The sequence below is a fragment of the Cyprinodon tularosa genome, unplaced genomic scaffold, assembly GCF_016077235.1.
Source record: "Cyprinodon tularosa strain WSP-4 unplaced genomic scaffold, ASM1607723v1 ctg839, whole genome shotgun sequence".
Classification (NCBI taxonomy): domain Eukaryota; kingdom Metazoa; phylum Chordata; class Actinopteri; order Cyprinodontiformes; family Cyprinodontidae; genus Cyprinodon; species Cyprinodon tularosa.
In genome coordinates, this window is record NW_024039606.1 from 1 (window position 1) to 21,713 (window position 21,713).

Sequence of the window (21,713 nt, forward strand, 5' to 3'; positions counted from 1 at the left end):
AGGTGGGAGTTCGCAGCGTCTCTGAGGAAGCGGTGAGACGAGCGTCGCCTCTCCTGAGGAGTCTGCAGCCCCAAAGTGAGCAGAGATGCTGTGAGCTGTAGAACATAGATTCTGTTCCCGTTATTACAGCTTCTTTTCTAACTTTGTTTTCTACAGTCGAACTGGCCAACAGTTTAGCTCTTACTGGTCTGGACAGTCTGGAAAGGAACTTCCCCATCCTGAACCAGTCCACAGATGAGGTGGGTTAGTAACATCCACTGCACTGGAACGGCTACTGGTTTAACTCTGCAAAGTGGCTCTCATCACCAGAGGATGCAGCAGTGGTGGGGGTGGGGCTGCATGGGGATCTAGGCTGAGGCTCTCTGGAGCCTGAATCCAGGAAAGGTTTCCCTCTGAGGGCCTCAGATCTAAGGGTAGAAATAATGGCTGCGGAGTTTTACTGGGAAAAGCTTAAACATGGAGCCGCTGCTGCCAGTAAATAAAGGACTCTGATGATGAACTGTTAGATTCCCTCAGTAATCAGTGAGCTTCATGGTGACCATCTAAACCAGATCTGCTGCTGATCAGGTGCTTCCTCGTCCTCAGGTGATGACTCACTTGAAGGACGCCATCTTCTTGACTCTGGATGATGTCCAGCTTCTTGTGGTGGACGGCCTGGATGGAGCTCTGGATCAGCTGGAGCGAGCGGCCGACGCGGTTCGGATGGCCGTACGGCAGCTGCAGGAATCCCAGGTGGGCCAAGCGGCCACGGCGGGCCTGGACAACATCCTGAGTCTTCTGGAGGACACCACCGCCTACTACCTCCCCCTCCCCCCTACACTGCGTGAGTAAACACTGCTGCTGATGAAGCAGGAGCTGAACTCTGAGGGTCGGCCTGAACTCTGAGGCAGGAACGTTTTCATCTCCAACTATTTATCTGAGGCGTTCCGTGAAATCTGTCTGGGTTTGATTTCCATCCATGTTTCTCTGAATGAAAACTCTTCCCTGACTTTTGACCTGGAGCGCGTTAATGGAGAATTAAACCATTTCTGCCTGGATTGCAGTTTTCATAATCACAGAATAAATGTCAGAACTCCAAGACCAGGAGTCTGCATGGAGGCCACCTGCAGGCTCCTCTGGTACGGAGCTGCAGCGAAGCTTCCAGGCCCCGTTTTAGAAAATGAGGGATCACTCTTTCCTTTATCAAAACGTCCTCCAGCAGACGCCCGTAAGTTTCCCGTATTGCTGTTTTCTAGATGTTATAGTAAAAGCATTGATCTCCTGTCGCTGCCGTCGCAGGTCAAAATTTGATCACCTGAATATGGAGTCAAAAAGAGGTCAAAATGTTTGTGAAATCTTAGTTAAAACTGAAAGAATTAAAAGTTGAAACTGAAGAAATACTAGTTGATTCTGAATGTAATAATCATTTTATAATTAGAGGAACTACAAAAGCTATTGAATCTAAATTTTTCTCCTCAGATGGAAAAAAGTTCTGATTTATTTTACAATTTTAATTACACTTTTTCATTTTTTTTTCTTTTCTTTCCTTCATTATTTAAAACTCTGACAAAGTACTAAAAAAAATCCTGAAACTGAAAAGGAATTGAAAAAAATTTAACTGAAAGAAATGGATTTGAATCTTAAAATATAAAATCTAAAACTGCAAACAAGAAAATAAATAAATAAATAAAAAAGTGTAATTAAAATACTGAACTGAAATATGAGTTTTTTCAAGCTGAGGGAAATAATGTAGATTCAATTTTTATTATTTCATGTTTACTTTTTCAGTTTATTAGATTTTAAGGTAAAAATTTAACATTTAAAATCAACTTCTATTTTTCTGGTTTCAACTTTAAATTATTCAGTTTTGAATAAGATTTATAAGTTTACAAACATTTTGACCCCTTTCTGACTCCATACATTAGGGCCATGAAGTTTCCACGGTTCCTGAACGCAACGATTTAGTCGATGGCGGCGTCTGAAGGCAGCGGCTTACTAAAAAAAAACGCTGATTATGATGATTTACTGTTTGAAAAGATGCACAAAACGAAAAAACAATAAAAGTTGTCTAAGTCTAAAAGAAACAGAAACAAAATAAAAAGGACATTTTTAACAAGAAAAAGTATTATTTATTTTTCTATTTCATTTTATTGTTTTTCCTTTTTAATTTCCTATTTTATTTCAGATTCAATTGTTTTCATTCTCCAATCTTTTTTGTTTCTTTTAAAGATATTCTCTATTTAAAATATTTACTTTAATCTCAGTTATTTATTTTAGTTTAATTAAATGTTTTAATAAACAGTTTTTGGCCCAATCTACCTCCATACTCTGGTCTGTTCCCTCTCATGTCGGCCAGTCGAGTTTCGTGACAAACTTGGTGAATAAAAGTGAATCTGATTCACATCCTGATGCAAATAATCAGCTGAGCTCAGATGATCCGTGTCCAGCCAAGTTCTCCGGGTCACAGCAGCTTCCAGCTCCTGCTCGGTCATTTCTTCATCCTGAAAAGACAGCAGGATGAATTAGCATTTTAAAAACATGAGCAGCTTTAGTTTGAATATTTATACCAGGAGCAAAAAAGAACAAAAGTTGAATAAAAAGTCATTCAGATTTTCATCACCTGAGCCAGTTGCTGTTCTCAGGACCACCAGCAGATGTAGCTGCAGCCTTCCTCTGCTCTCCATCTGTTAGGGCAGCAGAACCGATCAGAGAGCTCTGTGACGTCATGGTGACGTGCATCACAGCCAGGCTGAGCCTCCTCCTCGCCTCCCTGCAGCTATGAGGAGGATGGTGAGGACCATCTGCTGTCCAGTCTGGACCTCCGCCTCCATGTTAGCTCCCCCTGCGGCTCAGAACTCCTGGAGGGTTTCAGCAGAACTTCTTTATCAAAACCTTGAGTAAAAAACGTCACAGAAACGTTCCTCCATCAAGTGCTTGATGTCTCTCCTCAGCTTCATTTGGTTCCATCTTCATCCAGCCCTGCAGGCATCTTCCTCCAGAACGTTCCAGAACTTTCCTCTCATCACCTGAACTGGTTCTGTCTTCTGGTCACTAACCAATCAGGAGGTTTTATTTGTCTTGCTGCTTCAGGCCTGCAGGACACAGCAGATATAACCTCTTCTTTCTCAATCTGGGGGCCTTGGAGGGCTGATTAAAGGGGCCCAGTCATGAACTGTGGTTTAAACCCAGCACTAACCACAGGTCCATTAGGCCAAGCCTTCATCCTGATCATTTGCACCTTTTTAGGCCTACAGATTGTTTTTGTTTAAGGCCCAATCAGCAGTCAAGGACATCGCTGTTCACTATCGCCATCTGCTGGCAGTGCTCACCCATTCATCCATCTGCAGCCTCAGCAGCTTGATGTTTAGAGAACTTCTAATGCTACATTAAGACCGCGCTAGAAGCAGCAGAAGCAGCTGGTTTCCATGTAAAGTCAATGGTTGACGTGCAAGAAGGTGCAGCAGAAGGTCCTGCAGCGCGTTTTTAGCAGTAAAAGCAGAACCTCATGATCTTCTGAGGCGCGTGACGCGCTTCACAAGCAGCAGCTGCTGGAGTTTTAAAGATTGAACTTTAGCTGCTGGTCGTGCCTCATCAACCAATGAGAGCAGCTGATCTGGGAGCTGGCAGGGAGTCAGACGCAGCACTGCTGATGCAGAGCGCTATGATCACTCCTCTGAAACAGTTTATTAACGCCTAAATTAACTTCAAATGTAGAAACCTGCCGGCAGAATATGTTGGCTTTTATTATCCTGCTGCCTGCAGTTTGTAGCACAGACCTGAAAAACGCTAACATCTACTTCCAGCCGCCACCAACAGGAGGGGAAAACCCCCAAGAGGCTCTCGGGCCTGAGGCAGCTGCTGCTGGGGATTCCCAGTGACAGCGCAGCGCCGGTATGTGGGGGTCTGAGCGGCTCCCACAGAGAAATAATCTTTGAAGGCAGGATGGTAATCTGGATGAACTGACTGCACAGACCATGTTTTCAGGAGGACTTTCTCACTTCAACATAGATTCTAACTACTTTCTACCCGCTGATCACAGCTAATATAGCAAAGCCGCTCTCTGGCATCGAACACAGGAGCAGCAGAAGCATCTGGACTCACTTTACTGGACGGCTGACCTTAATGAGGATCAGAGATGAAGCAGCAGGAGCTTCTTTGCTGCTTCCAATTCTTGAGGTCTGAACGTAGCATTTTTCATTGAAATACACCAAGTGACTCTCTCGATTTCATCCGCCATTGTCACAGGCAAAGAAAGGATAGGGTAGCTCCGTCAAAACTGAACTTGTATAAGCATAAAAAAATGAAGCAGCACACACGTTTTTGCTGCCTCTGCTGCGTGCAGTCTGAACATAGCATTAATGGAAAATGCAGACTTGCTTGGGTTCATTACTTCCTTGTTTGTCATTGTGTGTGTGCTCACGTCACACTTCCTGTCGCATGATCGTGTTGTGCTAAATATACAAAACACTGAAGTTTACCAACAAAAGGACCAAAAACAAATATTAAGACAGAAATAGGATAAAATAAGCAGAAATGGGGCCTTGATGTGACTGGAAGGCCTTGGAAAAAACCTGTGTGAGCTACTGGTCTAGTAAGTCATGTATGTGGTCAAACTATGGAGCTCAATTGGGGCCATAAAGTTTCTTCACCAACATTTATTTTTTAAACTGAAAAACAAAAAAATTAAACAGATAATGCTTTAAGCGGTTCTATTTCCCACAGTCCCTGAATGCAACAGCTGGGAATACTTTCAGTCATCAAACCAAACCCAATGTCATCTAAGCCCCACCCCCTTACCGAGCAGGAAGTGGTTGAAAAAACGGAAAAACTCGAGTAAAAAAAGTATTTTTTCTTTTCAGTTACAATTTTTTTTTGTTTTAAAATGTTTTAAAAGTGTTCGTTAAAATATGCGGTATCATCTGAGGGATCAGAGATCATGGCTGCTCACCTCAGGCCCTCTGAGGACGTTCTGAAGATCGGAAAAGTTTCCAATCTGGCCTGTTTTCCAGTGTAGTCCTGTTTCTCTGACTGTGACTAACTGGATGTGCTCTCTTCATCCTCTGACATGGGAGCTGGCTCGGAGCTCGTCTGCCTGGCTGTGTGTTTCCTGGACGGGGCCGCCTGTGGAGCTGGTTGACAGTTGCCTTTTGTATCTATGCTTCTTTTTCTATGTCTGCTTCTGTCTCCTTGAACCCCAGTGGGCCTCAGCAGATGGCCGCTCACACTGAGCCTGGTTCTGCTGGAGGTTTCTTCCTGTTCAAAGGGAGTTTTTCCTCTCCACTGTCGCTACAAGCATGCTTAGTGTGAGGGATTGCTGAAGAGTCAATGAGTCGAGGCAATCAGCTGGTTTTCCTTAGATAGAAAACTTTGAATCAATCTGACTGGATGATCTGGTTGATCTGGATCTATAAAGTGACCCGAGATGACATGATGTGAATTGGAGCTATAGAAATAAACTGAATAGAATTGTGTACCATCCAGATGTTCCTGATGTTCCTGATGTTCCGCAGGTCGTGAGTGGGAGATGAGGGTTCAGGAGTACGAAGATGAAGATGATGGTGATGAGCCCAGCCTTTGGACCAGGGTGCGCAGCCTCCTGCTGACCCTCAGCCTGCAGCTCTACCACCGCATGATGAAGGTCAGGGAGCAGCTGCAGAGATACGCCCGGACACTGGGGGGCGCTGCTGACCAGGTGAGGCCTCACACCTGTGGCCCTGCAGCCACAGATCCAGAACCTGGGCGGTTCTGCTCTCCAGCAACAGGAGAACTAGAATCATAGATCAGTTCTGACAGAACTGATCTATGATAAACAGAAGTCAAAATGTTAAGGAACCCAGACAGTTTAGGATGAATCTAATGAGTCGCTTTCAGTGACGAGTGGAGTTTGAACTTCTGGAAAAGAATCAAGAATAAAAACAGATGAGGTGTTTAATTAAAAAAAAACCAAACAACAGAAAATGAAAAGTCTTTGTTTCTTAAAGATGAAGGAGGATTAGAGTCACCAGGGGGCGCCGCTCTTCCATTAATCACACCTGTTCCACACGTTCAGCCCCCTGGTTCTGGTTCTGGTTCTGGTTCTGGTTCTGGTTCTGGTTCTGGTCCTGGTCCTGGTCCTGGTTCTGGCTCTGGTTCTGGTTCTGGTTCTGGATGCTTACTGGGAATTTCTGTTGTCTCCAGTGAAGAGGAATGTCTCTCCTCTCTCTCTCAGTGTCATCACAGCTCTCTCGCCCCTCACATCCATCTGTCATGATGCGTTCACTGACTCCAGATCACACTCTCACCCCCCACCCAACGAGCTGACGTCATTATCAGGAGGAGGCATCATCCATGATAATAAAAATAATAATGAAAGATGAACTGGGTTTCAAATATTCAGCTCTGTGCTCGAATATTTACATTTCTCTTATTTCATATATTTTTCCTCTTTACTCACTCAGCCTGTTTTACCTGTAAGGCTGAACGATTCCCCAGGTGAGGATGTTTGTAGAGCAGACGTACCTTCTTCCATAACAAACCAGATTCTTTCTCAGGTTTATTCATAACATGTTGCTGTTTAACCAAAGTGTCTGTAATTTATTTTATTTTGACTCTCTAACTTTCCATTATAGTCAGTAAGTAGAAACTAACGCTGCTCAGGCAGAACAGGTCTGATTACCAAGCAATAAGGGCCGCATGATGAACTGTTCTCTCTTTGCAAAGATAAAATACTGAGTGAAATCCATCGATGACAGATTAATCGATTATTGGAATAATCGTCAACTAATTTAGTAATCAATTAATCGTTAACTGGAGTATAGAGACTGTAAATCACGCTTTAAGCTGACAGAACGATCCACTGAGAGCAGGAATTATACCAAGATTTTAAAGAAATATGTAAGCATATAGATATATAGATATATATTTATTTCTTATATAGAAGTTGCATAAGATTGGGTGTAGATATTTCCTCCGTCTCAGAGATAAATGTCGCTGTTTTCTGTCCAGCAGGCGTTTAAAGCTGCAGATCAGAGCGTTTCCCTTTCAGTCCGTTTCACTCGTCAGTTTGTTCTCTGCGGCGTTTCTGGCTGCAGAGATACGGATCAGATGAGCTGCAAGGACTCATTATCCTGAAGCAACAAACAGAGGAGGAGACGTGACCCAGCTGCTCCCTCTGGGTTCGGTTCTTCCTCCCAAACAGAACCTCTGAACGCTCCCAAAGAAGAGAAAGAACATTAGCAGGTATAGAAATCATCCGCTAGATATTCAGTCCTCGTTCTGATGGTTCCTCCTGTTCTATGGCGGACGTTCTGCTCTGGGATGCTTGGATCAAACGTTTAATCAGAAATAACTCAACCGGGTAAAAAAAAATGTCTTATTCTGACATTTAAACTGAATTTTATTAAAAGTCTCCTTTTGAGAGCATAAAATATTTCATGATTCGGCGCATTTAATTCGATTTTCCAGCTGTTTGAAGTTATGGAAAAATCCGGACTTGATCAGGATGAGAAGGAAAATGTTCGTCTCTTCTTGTTCATCTGCTCAGAAGAAAATCCTAAAAAATCTGAAGGAAGTTCAGAAAGTTGAGGCCTGAAAGGCAGGAGGAGATCCAGGAGGAGATCCAGGAGGAGATCCAGGAGGAGATAGCAGCAAATATAGGGAAACAAGAATCCCAACTTTCCTAAAAGAAAAGAACTGATCTGAAATAATAAACAACAAAATCAAACTGAGTTAAAATAATTGTATAATTTTTAATCTAAATCTGATCTAAAACCAAACCGGTTTTCTGCCAACAAATAAAAAAAACCTCAAAGATTTGTCAGAACTTCCTGATCATGTAATTATTAAAAAAATCCAGATTAGTTTGATAAATACAGATAATAAACTTTTATAATCTGTTTTATTCAAAAAACAAAAATAATAAATAAGAAGAAGTAATAAGTAGACCAGTCTGGGGAAAATCCTCAGACAAACCGCCACGCTGTTTCTCATCATCATCATGACTTTATGGTCTGAAAAAGATGAAAATGTTTTATTTCAGTGAGCAGCAGCTTCTGGATCAGAATTATCTGACCTTTGAACTCTGAGCCGCTCTTCGTTTTCTGACACGTAGATCAGATTTAGGAAACAGTTTGTCTGCGGCGGCGCTGGGATGGTTTCCACACAGACGGCGGCGACGTGCCTCCAGGAACAGCGGCTCCATGACGGTTAATTGGTGCAGCTTCCTCTGCAGACGGCTGTAATGGATCCTGAGCTCTGCCTACGTGCCGCTCAGAGCGTCCGCGCTGATGGAGCGATAAGCTGCTGCAGAAAGCTGAGCCGCTGGGGCTGCCATGACAGCCGGGGGGGGGGGGGCAGCTTCCACCTCTGTGGAAAAGTATTCACACCTCCACAGATCTAACTGATAAAATCTAGCTATCTAAAGGCTAACCATGCTAACGTAGCAGGAAAAGCTCCTCCCCTTAATCTGGAATGGTGACTGAACCCATATTTATATCCTCGCTGACCTCAGAGGTTACCAGACCTCCAGAAATGACCCAAACAGAACCTTCCTGACAGCAGGAAGCAGGATTTCAGGCTGGAAAAGGTTCCGGATGCATTTCTAAGTCCAACAAACCACGATCCACAGATGTAGAACACATAGAAGAGGGAAGAACCTTCCCAGGAGAGAAACCGCTCTGCAGGCGTCACCGCCTCAGCTGAGGGTCAGAGGTCATCACACATGGAGACAGAGAGAACTTGCCTCCATGGAGCTTCTAAGGCCGTTCTCAGAATCAGAACCTCATAGCTGGAGTTAAACACGGTGGCGGTAGTGTGATGATGTGGGTCTCCTTGGTTCCATCAGGACCTTGGTTCCGGTCGCTCTGCAGCAGGCCAGCGACCCAAACATCCAGGGATCCAGAACATGGTTCCTACCTCAGAGCAGGTCGCCGGGCCTGCTGGGACCAGAACATCTGGGTAGTTCTGGACTCTAGCAGCAGGTTCTGAAGGAGGAGGTCTAGGCCGGAAATGTGGGCAAATCAGAACCATTCTGAAAAATCAAAGCGGGTCAACATTCCTCCTCAGGGTGGGAACAGTTTTTCACTCAGGATCAGGTCCGTATGGAGAGAAGCTTTAATATGAATAAATGTCTGATATAAAAATGTTTTAGAGGTTTGAGAGGAAACATTTTCCCTGTGGAGCTGATGATGGGATCCTGACAGGCTTTCAGTGAAGGAGGAAGACCTGCTGACCGTCTACCCCCTCCTGAACCATCTCAATGTACCTGAGCAGAACCTGAGCAGAGCCTGAGCAGAACCTGAGCAGAACCTGAGCAGAGCAGATACTCCTGTTGATGGAGCAGATCCTTCTGAGGCCAGAAAACATCAAGATGTTCCTTTAAACGCTTTGAGACGTCCTGCATCCGTCTCAGGCTGCTGCCGCCTCATCAGTTCGTCTCGTTGAGGAGAACTTTGAGCTGTTTATGTTGTTTTCAGCATGTTTGGAGTTTAAACTGGAGCTCCACCCGTTTACTCCATCTGTTCCTCCACATCCCAAACAGAACCTGCTTTTATTTCACTTCCTCAATAACTAAAGGATTCCTTCAAAAAAATATCTAAATATCGATACATCAGAGTTTTAATAAGAATCCAGCATCTATTTAAACCACAACCCATGGCCGCGGGAAGTGCTGAGAGGGAGATTTTTAAAGTTGTAGGGAAATCATATTTAAATGTTAAATCATTCTGGCTTAAACACGTATATAAATGTACTCTAAAAATTTCTATTTAAAAAAAATCCTGTCTTAAAATAATTTTTTCCCCGTTATCTTCTGCAGGCCAGTTAGTTCTACGTCAGCCTGAACACCTAAATTCAGCCAATCATATATCAACGGTCATCTGTCAATCAAATGTTTTCGGTCATAGCATCTTGATTCATATGTCGCAGCTAATATACGCAACGGTTGAAACCAGAATCCTTTCCTTTCCCATTGAGTTGCGTCCCAGTGTTCACGGGGATGGACGTCTGTGTCTTCGGCAGGCGTAGAGCTAACAGAACTGGCAGCGTTGCGAGGCAAGGGCTCAAACATGTACGGCTGGAAGCCTTCTACACCAAACCAAGCTTCTGCCGCCCTGGCGTCCTCTTCCACTACATCTTCGTCCCCGCTTTCCTCCTCTAAATAAAAAATGGATGACGGAGGAGACTCATCCACGACCTCCGACACTAAACTCTCCTCCTCTTGCATGTTTCCGCTGTCCATAGCGTTCCTTGACAGCGTCGTTTCTAAGTCACCAATTTAGTGCTACTTGGTCCCAATGGAATTTCCCATTGGGAACCTGCTAGCACTAAGTTGCTAACTGGTTAGCAATTTAGTGCTACTTGGTCCCAATGGAATTTCCCATTGGGAACCTGCTAGCATTAAGTTGCTAACTGGTTAGCAATTTAGTGCTACTTGGTCCCAATGGAATTTCCCATTGGGAACCTGCTAGCACTAAGTTGCTAACTGGTTAGCAATTTAGTGCTACTTGGTCCCAATGGAATTTCCCATTGGGAACCTGCTAGCACTAAGTTGCTAACTGGTTAGCAATTTAGTGCTACTTGGTCCCAATGGAATTTCCCATTGGGAACCTGCTAGCATTAAGTTGCTAACTGGTTAGCAATTTAGTGCTACTTGGTCCCAATGGAATTTCCCATTGGGAACCTGCTAGCACTAAGTTGCTAACTGGTTAGCAATTTAGTGCTACTTGGTCCCAATGGAATTTCCCATTGGGAACCTGCTAGCACTAAGTTGCTAACTGATTAGCAATTTAGTGCTACTTGGTCCCAATGGAATTTCCCATTGGGAACCTGCTAGCACTAAGTTGCTAACTGGTTAGCAAGGTGCTTCCGACAAATTGGCTACAATCAAAAAGGCTTGTGAACCTTCCACCACAACAATCCCGCCCCCTTGATAATCGACCAATCACATCACTTTATTCACTGGTGTAAAGTCGGGCACCACTGGGAGAATTCGGAAATGCAACGGTTGGAAAAGCAGCTTCCCTACGACTTTGCAACATATATTAAACATACTGTGCACAATTTATACATTTCTTATGAATTTTTGCGGAAGCTATTTTGTTTTTTTAAAACAAAATTGAATTTTTTTTACTATTACATGTATTTGTATTTTAATTTAATTATTCTGAGGCCTAATCAACACAGGTTGATGGAGGTTACGTTGTCATGGCGAAGTATAGTTTGAAGTAAAAGGAAAGTGGCCCAATTCCCAAGAAGTTTTTGTTTTAGTAAAGATTTAATACACCTGCATCAAAGAACTCCATCAACTTGGGAGATGTATTTTTTATATATTTAAAATTGTATTTGAAAATCTGAGATTAGGACGTTGCAGTTCCTAGTTGCCGGTATCCTGCAACTTTTAGACCCATCCTTAGTCCAACACACCTGAATCAAACGGCTGAGTTCAGTCAGTTCCTCTCAATCATCTACTGACTGGATTCAACTAAATCTAAACGTTGCAGGATGACGACCTTCGGACCTGGAACCGCCCCCTCCTGTGTTAGAGGGAAACTTCAAAGTTTTTATCGGAGGCTTTTTGTCGGGCTACTGCTGTGAAAATAAGAGGTTGCTATGACTACGCCTCTGACCCCGCAGATACATTCAGAAAAGTCGATTTTTAGAGTGAAGGTATAATATAAAGGCATGAAATCAGATTCATTGTTTTCTTTGTTCTCTAACTGTAGATCCACAGCGTAAAGAACAGTGAGCTGAACAGTCATCCCTGAGGCGCCCCTTGGCTGACGGGGATGAACTCTGTTTGCTTCACATGCTTTAGTTTTATGGAGTTCATATGAATGATGGATGTTTTCCCAGAAGAACCAGAATCATCTGACTCCGGTTTGAGGAGCAGACTGAGCGGATCCTGCGGGTTTGTTTAAGGTCGAGTGTTTCCATGCCGACAGCAGCCTGAGAGTCAGCTGCTGCTGAGACGACGAATAACAGATCAGACACAGTCGTCATTAGACACAAGTCTTTTATTCTATTTCTATGGTTTTCTATATCAGAGGGTACGCTACAAATCATCTGTTTGTCAGCAGCTTTTGGGATGAGAGCATGAGGTCGGATAAAAAAACACGATGCCTAGTAGATCGTAAACAGGTTTTATAAACACGGACATAAACAGGCGCATAGCTTCTGTTCTGATGGAGGTCGTCTGGATCTTCTCCCTGACCTGAGAGGATCACATTAGAACAAACTGATGGAGGTCGTCTGGATCTTCTCCCTGACCTGAGAGGATCACATTAGAACAATCTGATGGAGGTCGTCTGGATCTTCTCCCTGACCTGAGAGGATCACATTAGAACAAACTGATGGAGGTCGTCTGGATCTTCTCCCTGACCTGAGAGGATCACATTAGAACAATCTGATGGAGGTCGTCTGGATCTTCTCCCTGACCTGAGAGGATCACATTAGAACAATCTGATGGAGGTCGTCTGGATCTTCTCCCTGACCTGAGAGGATCACATTAGAACAATCTGATGGAGGTCGTCTGGATCTTCTCCCTGACCTGAGAGGATCACATTAGAACAATCTGATGGAGGTCGTCTGGATCTTCTCCCTGACCTGAGAGGATCACATTAGAACAATCTGATGGAGGTCGTCTGGATCTTCTCCCTGACCTGAGAGGATCACATTAGAACAATCTGATGGAGGTCGTCTGGATCTTCTCCCTGACCTGAGAGGATCACTTTAGAACAATCTGATGGAGGTCGTCTGGATCTTCTCCCTGACCTGAGAGGATCACTTTAGAACAATCTGATGGAGGTCGTCTGGATCTTCTCCCTGACCTGAGAGGATCACATTAGAACAATCTGATGGAGGTCGTCTGGATCTTCTCCCTGACCTGAGAGGATCACATTAGAACAATCTGATGGAGGTCGTCTGGATCTTCTCCCTGACCTGAGAGGATCACATTAGAACAATCTGATGGAGGTCGTCTGGATCTTCTCCCTGACCTGAGAGGATCACTTTAGAACAATCTGATGGAGGTCGTCTGGATCTTCTCCCTGACCTGAGAGGATCACTTTAGAACAATCTGATGGAGGTCGTCTGGATCTTCTCCCTGACCTGAGAGGATCACTTTAGAACAATCTGATGGAGGTCGTCTGGATCTTCTCCCTGACCTGAGAGGATCACTTTAGAACAATCTGATGGAGGTCGTCTGGATCTTCTCCCTGACCTGAGAGGATCACATTAGAACAAACAGGGCTGTCAGCTCTGCTCTGCATCCATCTGGTCACGTTTCTGCAGAGGATGAACAGCAGGTTCCTGTTCGCTGCCACTAATGAGGACCTTAGACCCTCTTTGTTTCATCACGTGTCGGTCCCCCTGTGTGCCAGCAGGTCAGAGGTCACGGCCCAAATATCCGAGGAGAGCGTGAGGAGTTTCTGAGGACGGAGACAGGAGCAGGTTCCCCTTAGAGAACAGATGAACATCTCACTTCATGGCTTCACTGAAGCTTTGGGATTATTTCCCAACAAACAACATCAGCTTCATTCCAGGAGGAAACATGAAACACTGAGAAGTTCAGCATTAGATCCAGCAGCTGGTAGAACCTCTTCCTAGCACACCGTAGATCCTGTTTCTAGAAGACCTTTCTCCAATAACGACTAGAACCTTTTTTCAAAAGCTTATAGATCAGGGGTCAGCAATTCCACGTCCTGGGGGCCGCTATCCTGCAACTTTTAGATCCATCCTTGGTGAAACACACCTGAATCAGTTACAGTCAGTTCCTCTCAGTCATCTATTTATTCAAACCCCAGTGGGCCTCAGCAGATGGCCGCTCACACTGAGCCTGGTTCTGCTGGAGGTTTCTTCCTGTTCAAAGGGAGTTTTTCCTCTCCACTGTCGCTACAAGCATGCTTAGTGTGGGGGATTGCTGAAGAGTCAATGAGTCGATGCAATCAGCTTGTTTTCCTTAGATAGAAAACTTTGAATCAATCTGACTGGATGATCTGGTTGATCTGGATCTATAAAGTGACCTGAGATGACATGATGTGAATTGGAGCTATAGAAATAAACTGAATAGAATTGGAGCTATAGATCGTTTCTCCTTTCCTCTGCAGAACTCTCCTCCAGCATCTCATAGAACCTCCTTTAGCAGATCCTTCCTCCAGACGCCTCAGAACCTTTTATTAGCGTGGAGAGCCTCCTTCCTGAGGAACCTGTGGAGTTTTAGGCTTAATGGAGATTTCAGAGATCTGGACGTTGGTTTGAACATCTCAGTTTCATTTCTGAAGATAAGCTTTGGATCATTGTTCGCTAACATTCCTCCAGATGCTTTCACCCAAACATGTCTACCTTAGTTTTCTCTGTTCAGGAGTCTGTTGTCTTAGTTCAGTTCTCTGAAGAACGATGTTTTCAGATGTTCCGTTTCTCTTTTCACTCTGAAATGTTTCAGCGATGAGATGAAGGACTTGTTGTTCATTTAGGAGCTAAGCTGAACAGTTTGTTTTCCTCGTTAACTGGATGCCGTTTCTGTCAGGAACGGTTTCTAGCTTCATTCCTGGACTTTCATGACAAAAGGAACGTATTGTTCTCCATGTCCCTAAACTCAGCGTCCCGTGGCGTTTTGTCCTCCGCTGTTCTCACGTGGGCTGCTGGCTGGGACTTGGTCTCCGTCCAGATCTTCTCCTCCTGGGAAACTTCGGCAGCTGCCAGTTGGCCTCAGATCAGACTGGTTCATCAGATAAACTGTTTACAGCTGATGTGAAGATCCTGAGCCAGATTCACCTCCCTGCTGCTTCTGATCTGGTGGAATAGATGAGAGCAGATCGGAGGAAAAGTTAGATTTCTGCTCTGAAAGGAAACGAGACGGAAAACATGGAATCCTGAATCCATAGAATCTATAGAAGAAGATCTTCTATCACAGGATTTAAGGAGCGCCGCTGCAGCAACAATCAGTCAGTCAATTAGAATATAGTTCCACCCCCCTGGAAACAAGACGCTAATTAGAACATGAACATTGGTATGTTCATGCAGGGGCGGATTTAGAAGATGTGGGGCCCTGGGCAAAGACAGGCAGGGGCCCCTCTGACTGTAGAAGACATCACATCAAACAGCCCCATTCTTCAGATAGAGAAATGTTAATAGAATAGACATCCATTATCTGTTCTAGGTTGTGTCCCTCTCTTCTTGTCCCTTTTCTTCTTGTTTTCCTCTCTATGTTTTGTACTCAGCTGACTTTTCATGCTGTCTCTAAAGGAATGAAAGATTTTTTCCAAGCACTAAGCTCACTTAGCTGATTGCTCCTTCCTGTGTTTCCAAAAAGGCCAAAGTAAATAACCCAGTCCTTCTTTTCACTGTAGACAAGCCATGATCTGCTTATCTGTTCTCCATTTTTCATTTGGATGAAATAATAGCTGCATGAATCATGACAGCAGACAAGATAGAGGAGAGCAGGAGGCGGGGTTACCAATCTACTCGCTCTGGAGAGCAGAGTTCGCTGCTTTTAGATGTTGTCTCCAAAGTCTCCAGTAGCAGAAAAAAGTCTCTAGATTTGGCGCTAGGAGCTTTTTAGAAATCAAAGTGCTAGAGGGGTCTGAAAAGTGGCTAAATATAGCGACTAAAGCGCTAAGTTGGCAACACTGCTCTTTGCATGGTTTGTTTTCAAATGGTTTGCTGCTGTCTGTTTGGACCTTTCTGAACATGTGCAGCAGATGGACTGATCCAATGTGGTGGACACTGAAGGGGGGGCTGAGACACACTTAATATTATCAGCGTTCTGATGGCATTTTAGCAAAAGGATTTTTATCAAAAACATAATTAATGTGCAGAAATAAGGAATAGTTGTATTAAACACACATGGAAACAGAGTTTTATGGGGCCCCCAGGAACTTGGGCAGCTGTCTAGTATTGCTTAATGGTAAATCCGGCCCTGCGTTCATGTTTTAATGAAACAGCTTTTATTTCATTTATCTGACGGAAGTGAGAATTAAACATGATTCATGTAGGAGCAAAACGATTAGAAAAATAAAAACAGGTTTATTAATGATTTTTAGAACTGATGTATTAAACAGAAAATCTGACAAAAAGTCTGAAAGTTATTTTTGATTTGGGGTTTAAAACTTTTTGGATAGAAATTATTACTATCTATAGTCAGTAAAAAAATTGTTTGTTTTTATTATAAAAATTGGAAACTAATGAAAACAAAGTTTTGACAAAATTTATGATGAACTAATAATTAATTAAATTATTCACTGGAATTTAAAACTGTGGATGTAAAAAAAACACTGATTTCTTATAGCCGCTAATATGAAAGTGCAGGAAAATTAATTTACATTATTTTACCAAATTATAAAAAACTTTAATGATTCAAAACATAATTATTGCTGAAAAAAAACACTAATAGATTTATTTCTAACACTGTTCATTTTCCAACACAAGTTTAAAAAAAAAAGATAAATACCTTAGCATTTCCTCGGACGGAGCAACGCATCAACTTTCCACTAATTAGATAAATTTAAAGTAAAGAAAAATGAATAAAAATATTGTTGGTTTATAGAATTTGTCATTTCTGAGTAAAACGCATTTTATGTCGCTAATTAGCTTCATCAACAAAATTTGAAAGCTGATATAAAATAAATCCCCTTTTTTAAATCGAATGTTTGATTGGCAGCAAAAACACAAATGATAGAACTAGATATAGATTTTTAAGGGAGAAACATTAAAGACGGGAATCATCATAAATGATGAATTTGTTCTCTAAAGGTTTTTCTTAAACCGTGGGTGAGCGGTTAGGGTGTCAGACTTGGATCCCAAAGGTTACCGGTTCGACTCCTGACCCGCCAGGTTGGTGGGGGGAGTAATTAACCAGCGCTCTCCCCCATCCTCCTCCATGACTGAGGTACCCTGAGCATGGTACCGTCCCGCCACACTGCTCCCTTGGGGCGCCATTGAGGGCTGCCCCCTTGCACGGGTGAGGCATAAATGCAATTTCATGGTGTGCAGTGTTCACTTGTGTGTGCTGTGTCACAATGACAATGGGAGTTGGAGGAGTTTCCCAAAGGGCTTTCACTTAAAGGTTAAACTAAGTTTCCCAAAATGCGCTTTGAAAGAAGAGGAGAAGCAAAGTGACTGAGCTGACCTGAGCTCTCTGTTCCCTGCAGGTGGGTCTCACTCGGGTCCTAGAGATAACGGGTCAGCTGCTGCAGTACCTCCAGAACCTGGTGGTGGCGCTGCTGTTCCAGGCAGAGAGTCTCAGAGAGGCCACCATAAGGGGCGTGGTGGAGCGAGCCGCCATGCTGGCTGAGCTGGGTCCGATCCGACAGCTCCGAGAACTGCCGGTCCAGATCCAGCAGGCGCTCCGAGACCTGCAGGAGCTCTCCAAGGTCCTCCTGCAGTTTGTGATCAACACCACGCCGCTCTACAACATGGTACGCATGAGAGGCGGGGCAACATGCCTGACACGCACACACCAGACGTTAGCTGCATTCAGTAGCAGCCATTCACTTCATAAACACGTCTCAGACTAATGATGGTCCAAACCCAGCTGGCCCTCATTAAAGGAAAATTCCGGTTTTTAACACTTTAAGCCCATTTTCTGTCGTGTCCAGGATGAAATCGAATGATCGACACCAAAATTTTGTCAATTGGTCCTGTCTCTGCTTTTTGGCTCATTTAGAATCCCCCCCTGGCTGCTTTAGAATGGCTTCCATAGAGCATGTCCGATAATGTCCTTAAAACAACCTTAAACGTTCTTTTTTTAAAATATGCTACTCACCGGGTCGTCAGCGCTGTTCAATGACGTTCCAAAAAAGTTTCGTGAAGAAAAACCGTTCCTGTCTTGTTTTATTTAGCATTTTGTAAATCCCAGAACTATTTTTTCCGATACATCACAACCGCTTATAAACTTCCGCTTCCCGTTCGAATCTGAAGCGTTGCACACTCCAGACCACTAGTTGGCGACGGTATCCTCTACCGTCAAACTCAAAGTCCAATATGTCCTCCTCAAGAATCCACCTTTCGTATTCCATTTTCAGAGTTTTTTAAAGTGTTTAACAGAGACGTTAGCACCTCGACGTCGGAGTACACAGAGTGAAGCAGAAACACTTGGGCCTTGCGAAAAGACTACAACTAATCGTAAACAGGCCCCATTTCCGTTTCCGGTGGCGGAGGGATATTGACTATTCCAACAGAACTCAATGGGATTTACAAAATGCTAAATAAAACACTACAGGAACGGTTTTTCTTCACGAAACTTTTTTTGGAACGTCATTGAACAGCGCTGACGACCCGGTGAGTAGCATATTTTAAAAAAAGAACGTTTAAGGTTGTTTTAAGGACATTATCGGACATGCACAATGGAAGCCATTCTGAAGCAACCAGGGGGGGATTCTGCATGAGCCTAATAGCAGAGACAGGACCAATCGTCAAAATTTTGGTGTCGATCATTCGATTTCATCCTGGACACTACAGAAAATGGGCTTAAAGTGTTAAAAACCGGAATTTTCCTTTAATGACACACTGTGGTTTAACATGAAGTAGGACAACTATTTCAGAAAGCAACGCATCAATTCCAGATCTATAGAAACACAATAACAGATGAGAAACAGACATTGATTATTCTGGAACTAAAGGAGCTTAGGGAGTCCAGAGAACCCCGGTGAGAACCGTCATCCATACAAGAGGAACCAGCAGAGGGCCAACAAAACTAATTTCTTCAAGGCTGAGGCAGATACAGGCGGGGGGTGTGGGCACCCAACCCCAGCACCCCCCCCCCCCCCCCCCCCACTCCCCTTTGGAAAAATAAAGTTTATTTGTTTTTTTAATCAATATACCTAACAGCTGTTGGTGGCGCTCTTGTCTTGCTGTGAGAATGTTCTGGTAGGATCCATGTCCTTCCTGTGGATGTCTGTGTTCTCTGTGTGTCTGACCTCCAGCAGCAACCAGTGAGCCGTTTGCTCCGTGGCTATGCTAGCTAGCTCTGCTGTGGGGCAGAAGCTGTGGAGGGAAGGATATGATGACGGGGGGGAACCTGTGAGGGGCGCTTGTTTAAAGTCCAGAGTTCCCCCCAGAACTCCCCGGCGTAGCTGTCAGTTCCAGTAGTTCTCTGCTGAGTTGCAAACAGTTTACTGTAGAGTCTGTCTGCATGAAGCGCATCAGATAAAGGTTTAGCTAAAGGAATAGAGGTTTAGCCAGAGTATCAGGTTTAGGCCTGAGTCTAATTTAAAGCGTCTTCGCCGCTCATGTTGCCTCCATGTTTTGTTTTCTTCTCAGCTGGAACAGTCGACGCCTCAGGAGGTGGAGGACTTCCTGAACAAAGAGGATTTTTCAGAGAGCTCATCCCGTCGTAGCTCAGCTAGCAACCTCTTCCTAAAGGCCATGGATGGCCGTCCACGTCGCCGCCGCAGTCTTTACTCCCACGCCTTTACCGCCGGAGGCCCCCAAAGCCCTGACCCCCCCAACGGCCGCCGCTCCAGCACAAAAGATTCGTCCAACCCCGAGACGGATGGCACGGCCCACCCTTCCGAAGGCAACGCCCTCCGGCGACCATCCGCCACCGAGCTGCTGCTCACGCCGCTCAAACAGTTCGTCGCACAAAGCCAGAAGGCCTTGGAGTACCTGAGCCCCAACTCCAGCGACGGCACCGCCACGAAAACAGACCACCCTTAAACACCCGGTTCGCCATGACCCGCTCGCAGCGTCCAGGCCCGCCTCCTGATCCGCCGAGGCCTCTCGCTGCAGCCCACGATGACGAGACGCCTCTGCCTCAGCTGATGCTGGTCTGTGCGTTCATGCTGAACCGTAGGGGCGTCACCAAATTAGCGCTCTGATGCTGGAAATCTGCTTTCCTCAAACCGTTGCACATTTCAGACCAGTCCAATGTACAGACAGACAGAATATCTTATTATATAGTTTCCTTAGAGATTATGACCAAGTTCATGCTCCTGTTAAAATGCCACCTTTATTAGATAAAGGACCAACAATGATTAAATATTATGAACTCATTTTGACAACACAAAGGTTGGAAAGGCCAATATCTGGTTGATTTAGTTCTATGTTTGGAAAATGATGCAGAAAAATGAAAATCCCTTTTTATCCTAAGCTTTCTAGGCATTAATATCATCATCCCTGTTCAGGACATAGAAGATATTTATCTAAACATTGAAGGTCCCCGATCATGACTATGCCACCGCCGTGTTCTACTATGTTAAGACGGTGTTGAAACCAGAAAATAAATAATTCCACAGATTCTGGAGGATTTTCGGGATGTTTTTCTTTGCTTAAAAAAAAACCTGTCGTCACACAATCCTTCTCATTGATGCCGACATACAGGGAGGGGCGTCACAGATCGAACAGAATCAGAGCTCATCAGAAACCCGTTCAGCCTTTCCTGCCAGTTTCTATCTTTCTTTAAAAAGAAAATATCTCTGTCCGTCTCTCCAACAGTGGATAAATATCTCCTCTTCCCTTTTTATGGCGAGCAGCCCGGAGAGTAGAGTCCTGCAACGGGTCCTCATTTTAGCGGGTCCCCGACGGGTCACCCGCTAAAATGCTCTTTTGTGGGTGAAAAATACATACATAAAAATAAACGGGTCGGGCGGATATTTTTTTAGTGCGGGCGGGTAGTTGGTGATTTTTTTTTTATGCGTGTCTATTGTTATGGACATCAGAAATGTTCTATTAATCAGGCACTGGGGTCACCCTTGCTGTAGCTTAAAGCCCTGCCGGCAGTGTGGGCTTCCCTCCAAAAAGGCCACAGTCAGTGCATACACGTCTGCTGCAGTGTTAATGGCGCTGTTCTGCAGCGCAGCGTGCTATAGCCTAATACTGGATGTGTTAACGGGTCGGGTTGCGGGTTAAATATCAACGGGTCGGGTTCGGATTTGAATTGAAGATATCCGCGGGTGACGGGTCGAGTTCGGTAGTCATCCTAACGGGTTCGGGCGGGTGCGGGTTGGTAAAACTCGACCCGTGCAGGACTCTACCGGAGAGTATTCTGGGTTTTGGGTCTTGCTAGCGGCCGTCTGGGTTCCTAACTGGTGATTTTACTTCCTGTCCAGGGAGGAAAATCTCTGCTGTCTGACCCAAGGTCACCATGTCGCCACAGTCTGGATGTCTCATATTTCCTCCATCATTGATGCCTCAGCGTCTGTCCGACTCCTGACATCGTTACACTTAAACCTTAGATAAAACATGCTAAAAAAGAGGTCTTCAACAGGGGGTCCGCGACTCCTAAGGGGTCCGCAGAAGTCCTGCATGGGGGTCCTGAAAGACTTTTATATTCCCTCCTGCAGTTTTCTCCTCTAATTGAAATGTCTTTAAATCCACATTAACATGAATCCAACAGACTGTAGTAAACAGATAAATGGAGGCAGAAGATGTCTTTCAGTCATCAATGCTCACATTCAGAGACACACAGGAGCTCTTTCAAGCTGGACACCGTTTCATTCACAACACCCGTCCCATCAACCAGGAATCAGGAATACTTTAATAATCCCAGGGAGGGATTACTTTAGTTACATTACTCCATCTGTAATAGAGTGACTATAAGACCAGTTTGATAGAACACTATTTCATACAATATATAATCAGGGGGTCTCCGCTCCATCTCGCCATCAGTTTGGGGTCCTCAGCCTGGAAGACATTGAAGGCGCCTGTGCTAAAAGGTTAAATGTTTTAGTTTTGTTCATTTCACTAAAATCGCCATCAGGTTTGAGCTCCATGAAAAACTTCATCAGTTAAATTTTTTACATTTTACCCTTGAAGTGGTTTTG

The 21,713-nt window shown here is 44.3% G+C and overlaps 1 protein-coding gene across 1 annotated transcript; it reads left to right on the forward strand.

Moving 5' to 3' along the window:
- Nucleotides 1-5: 5 nt before the first annotated feature.
- On the forward strand, nt 6-20,197 carry plin6 (perilipin 6; the record flags this gene model as incomplete). Its single annotated transcript, XM_038272574.1, has 6 exons — nt 6-75; nt 157-239; nt 586-823; nt 5,490-5,671; nt 17,103-17,369; nt 19,213-20,197. Coding segments are annotated over 6 exons (1,236 nt in total), but the record flags the coding sequence as incomplete, so codon positions are not given.
- Between the last annotated feature and the right edge of the window lie 1,516 nt (nt 20,198-21,713).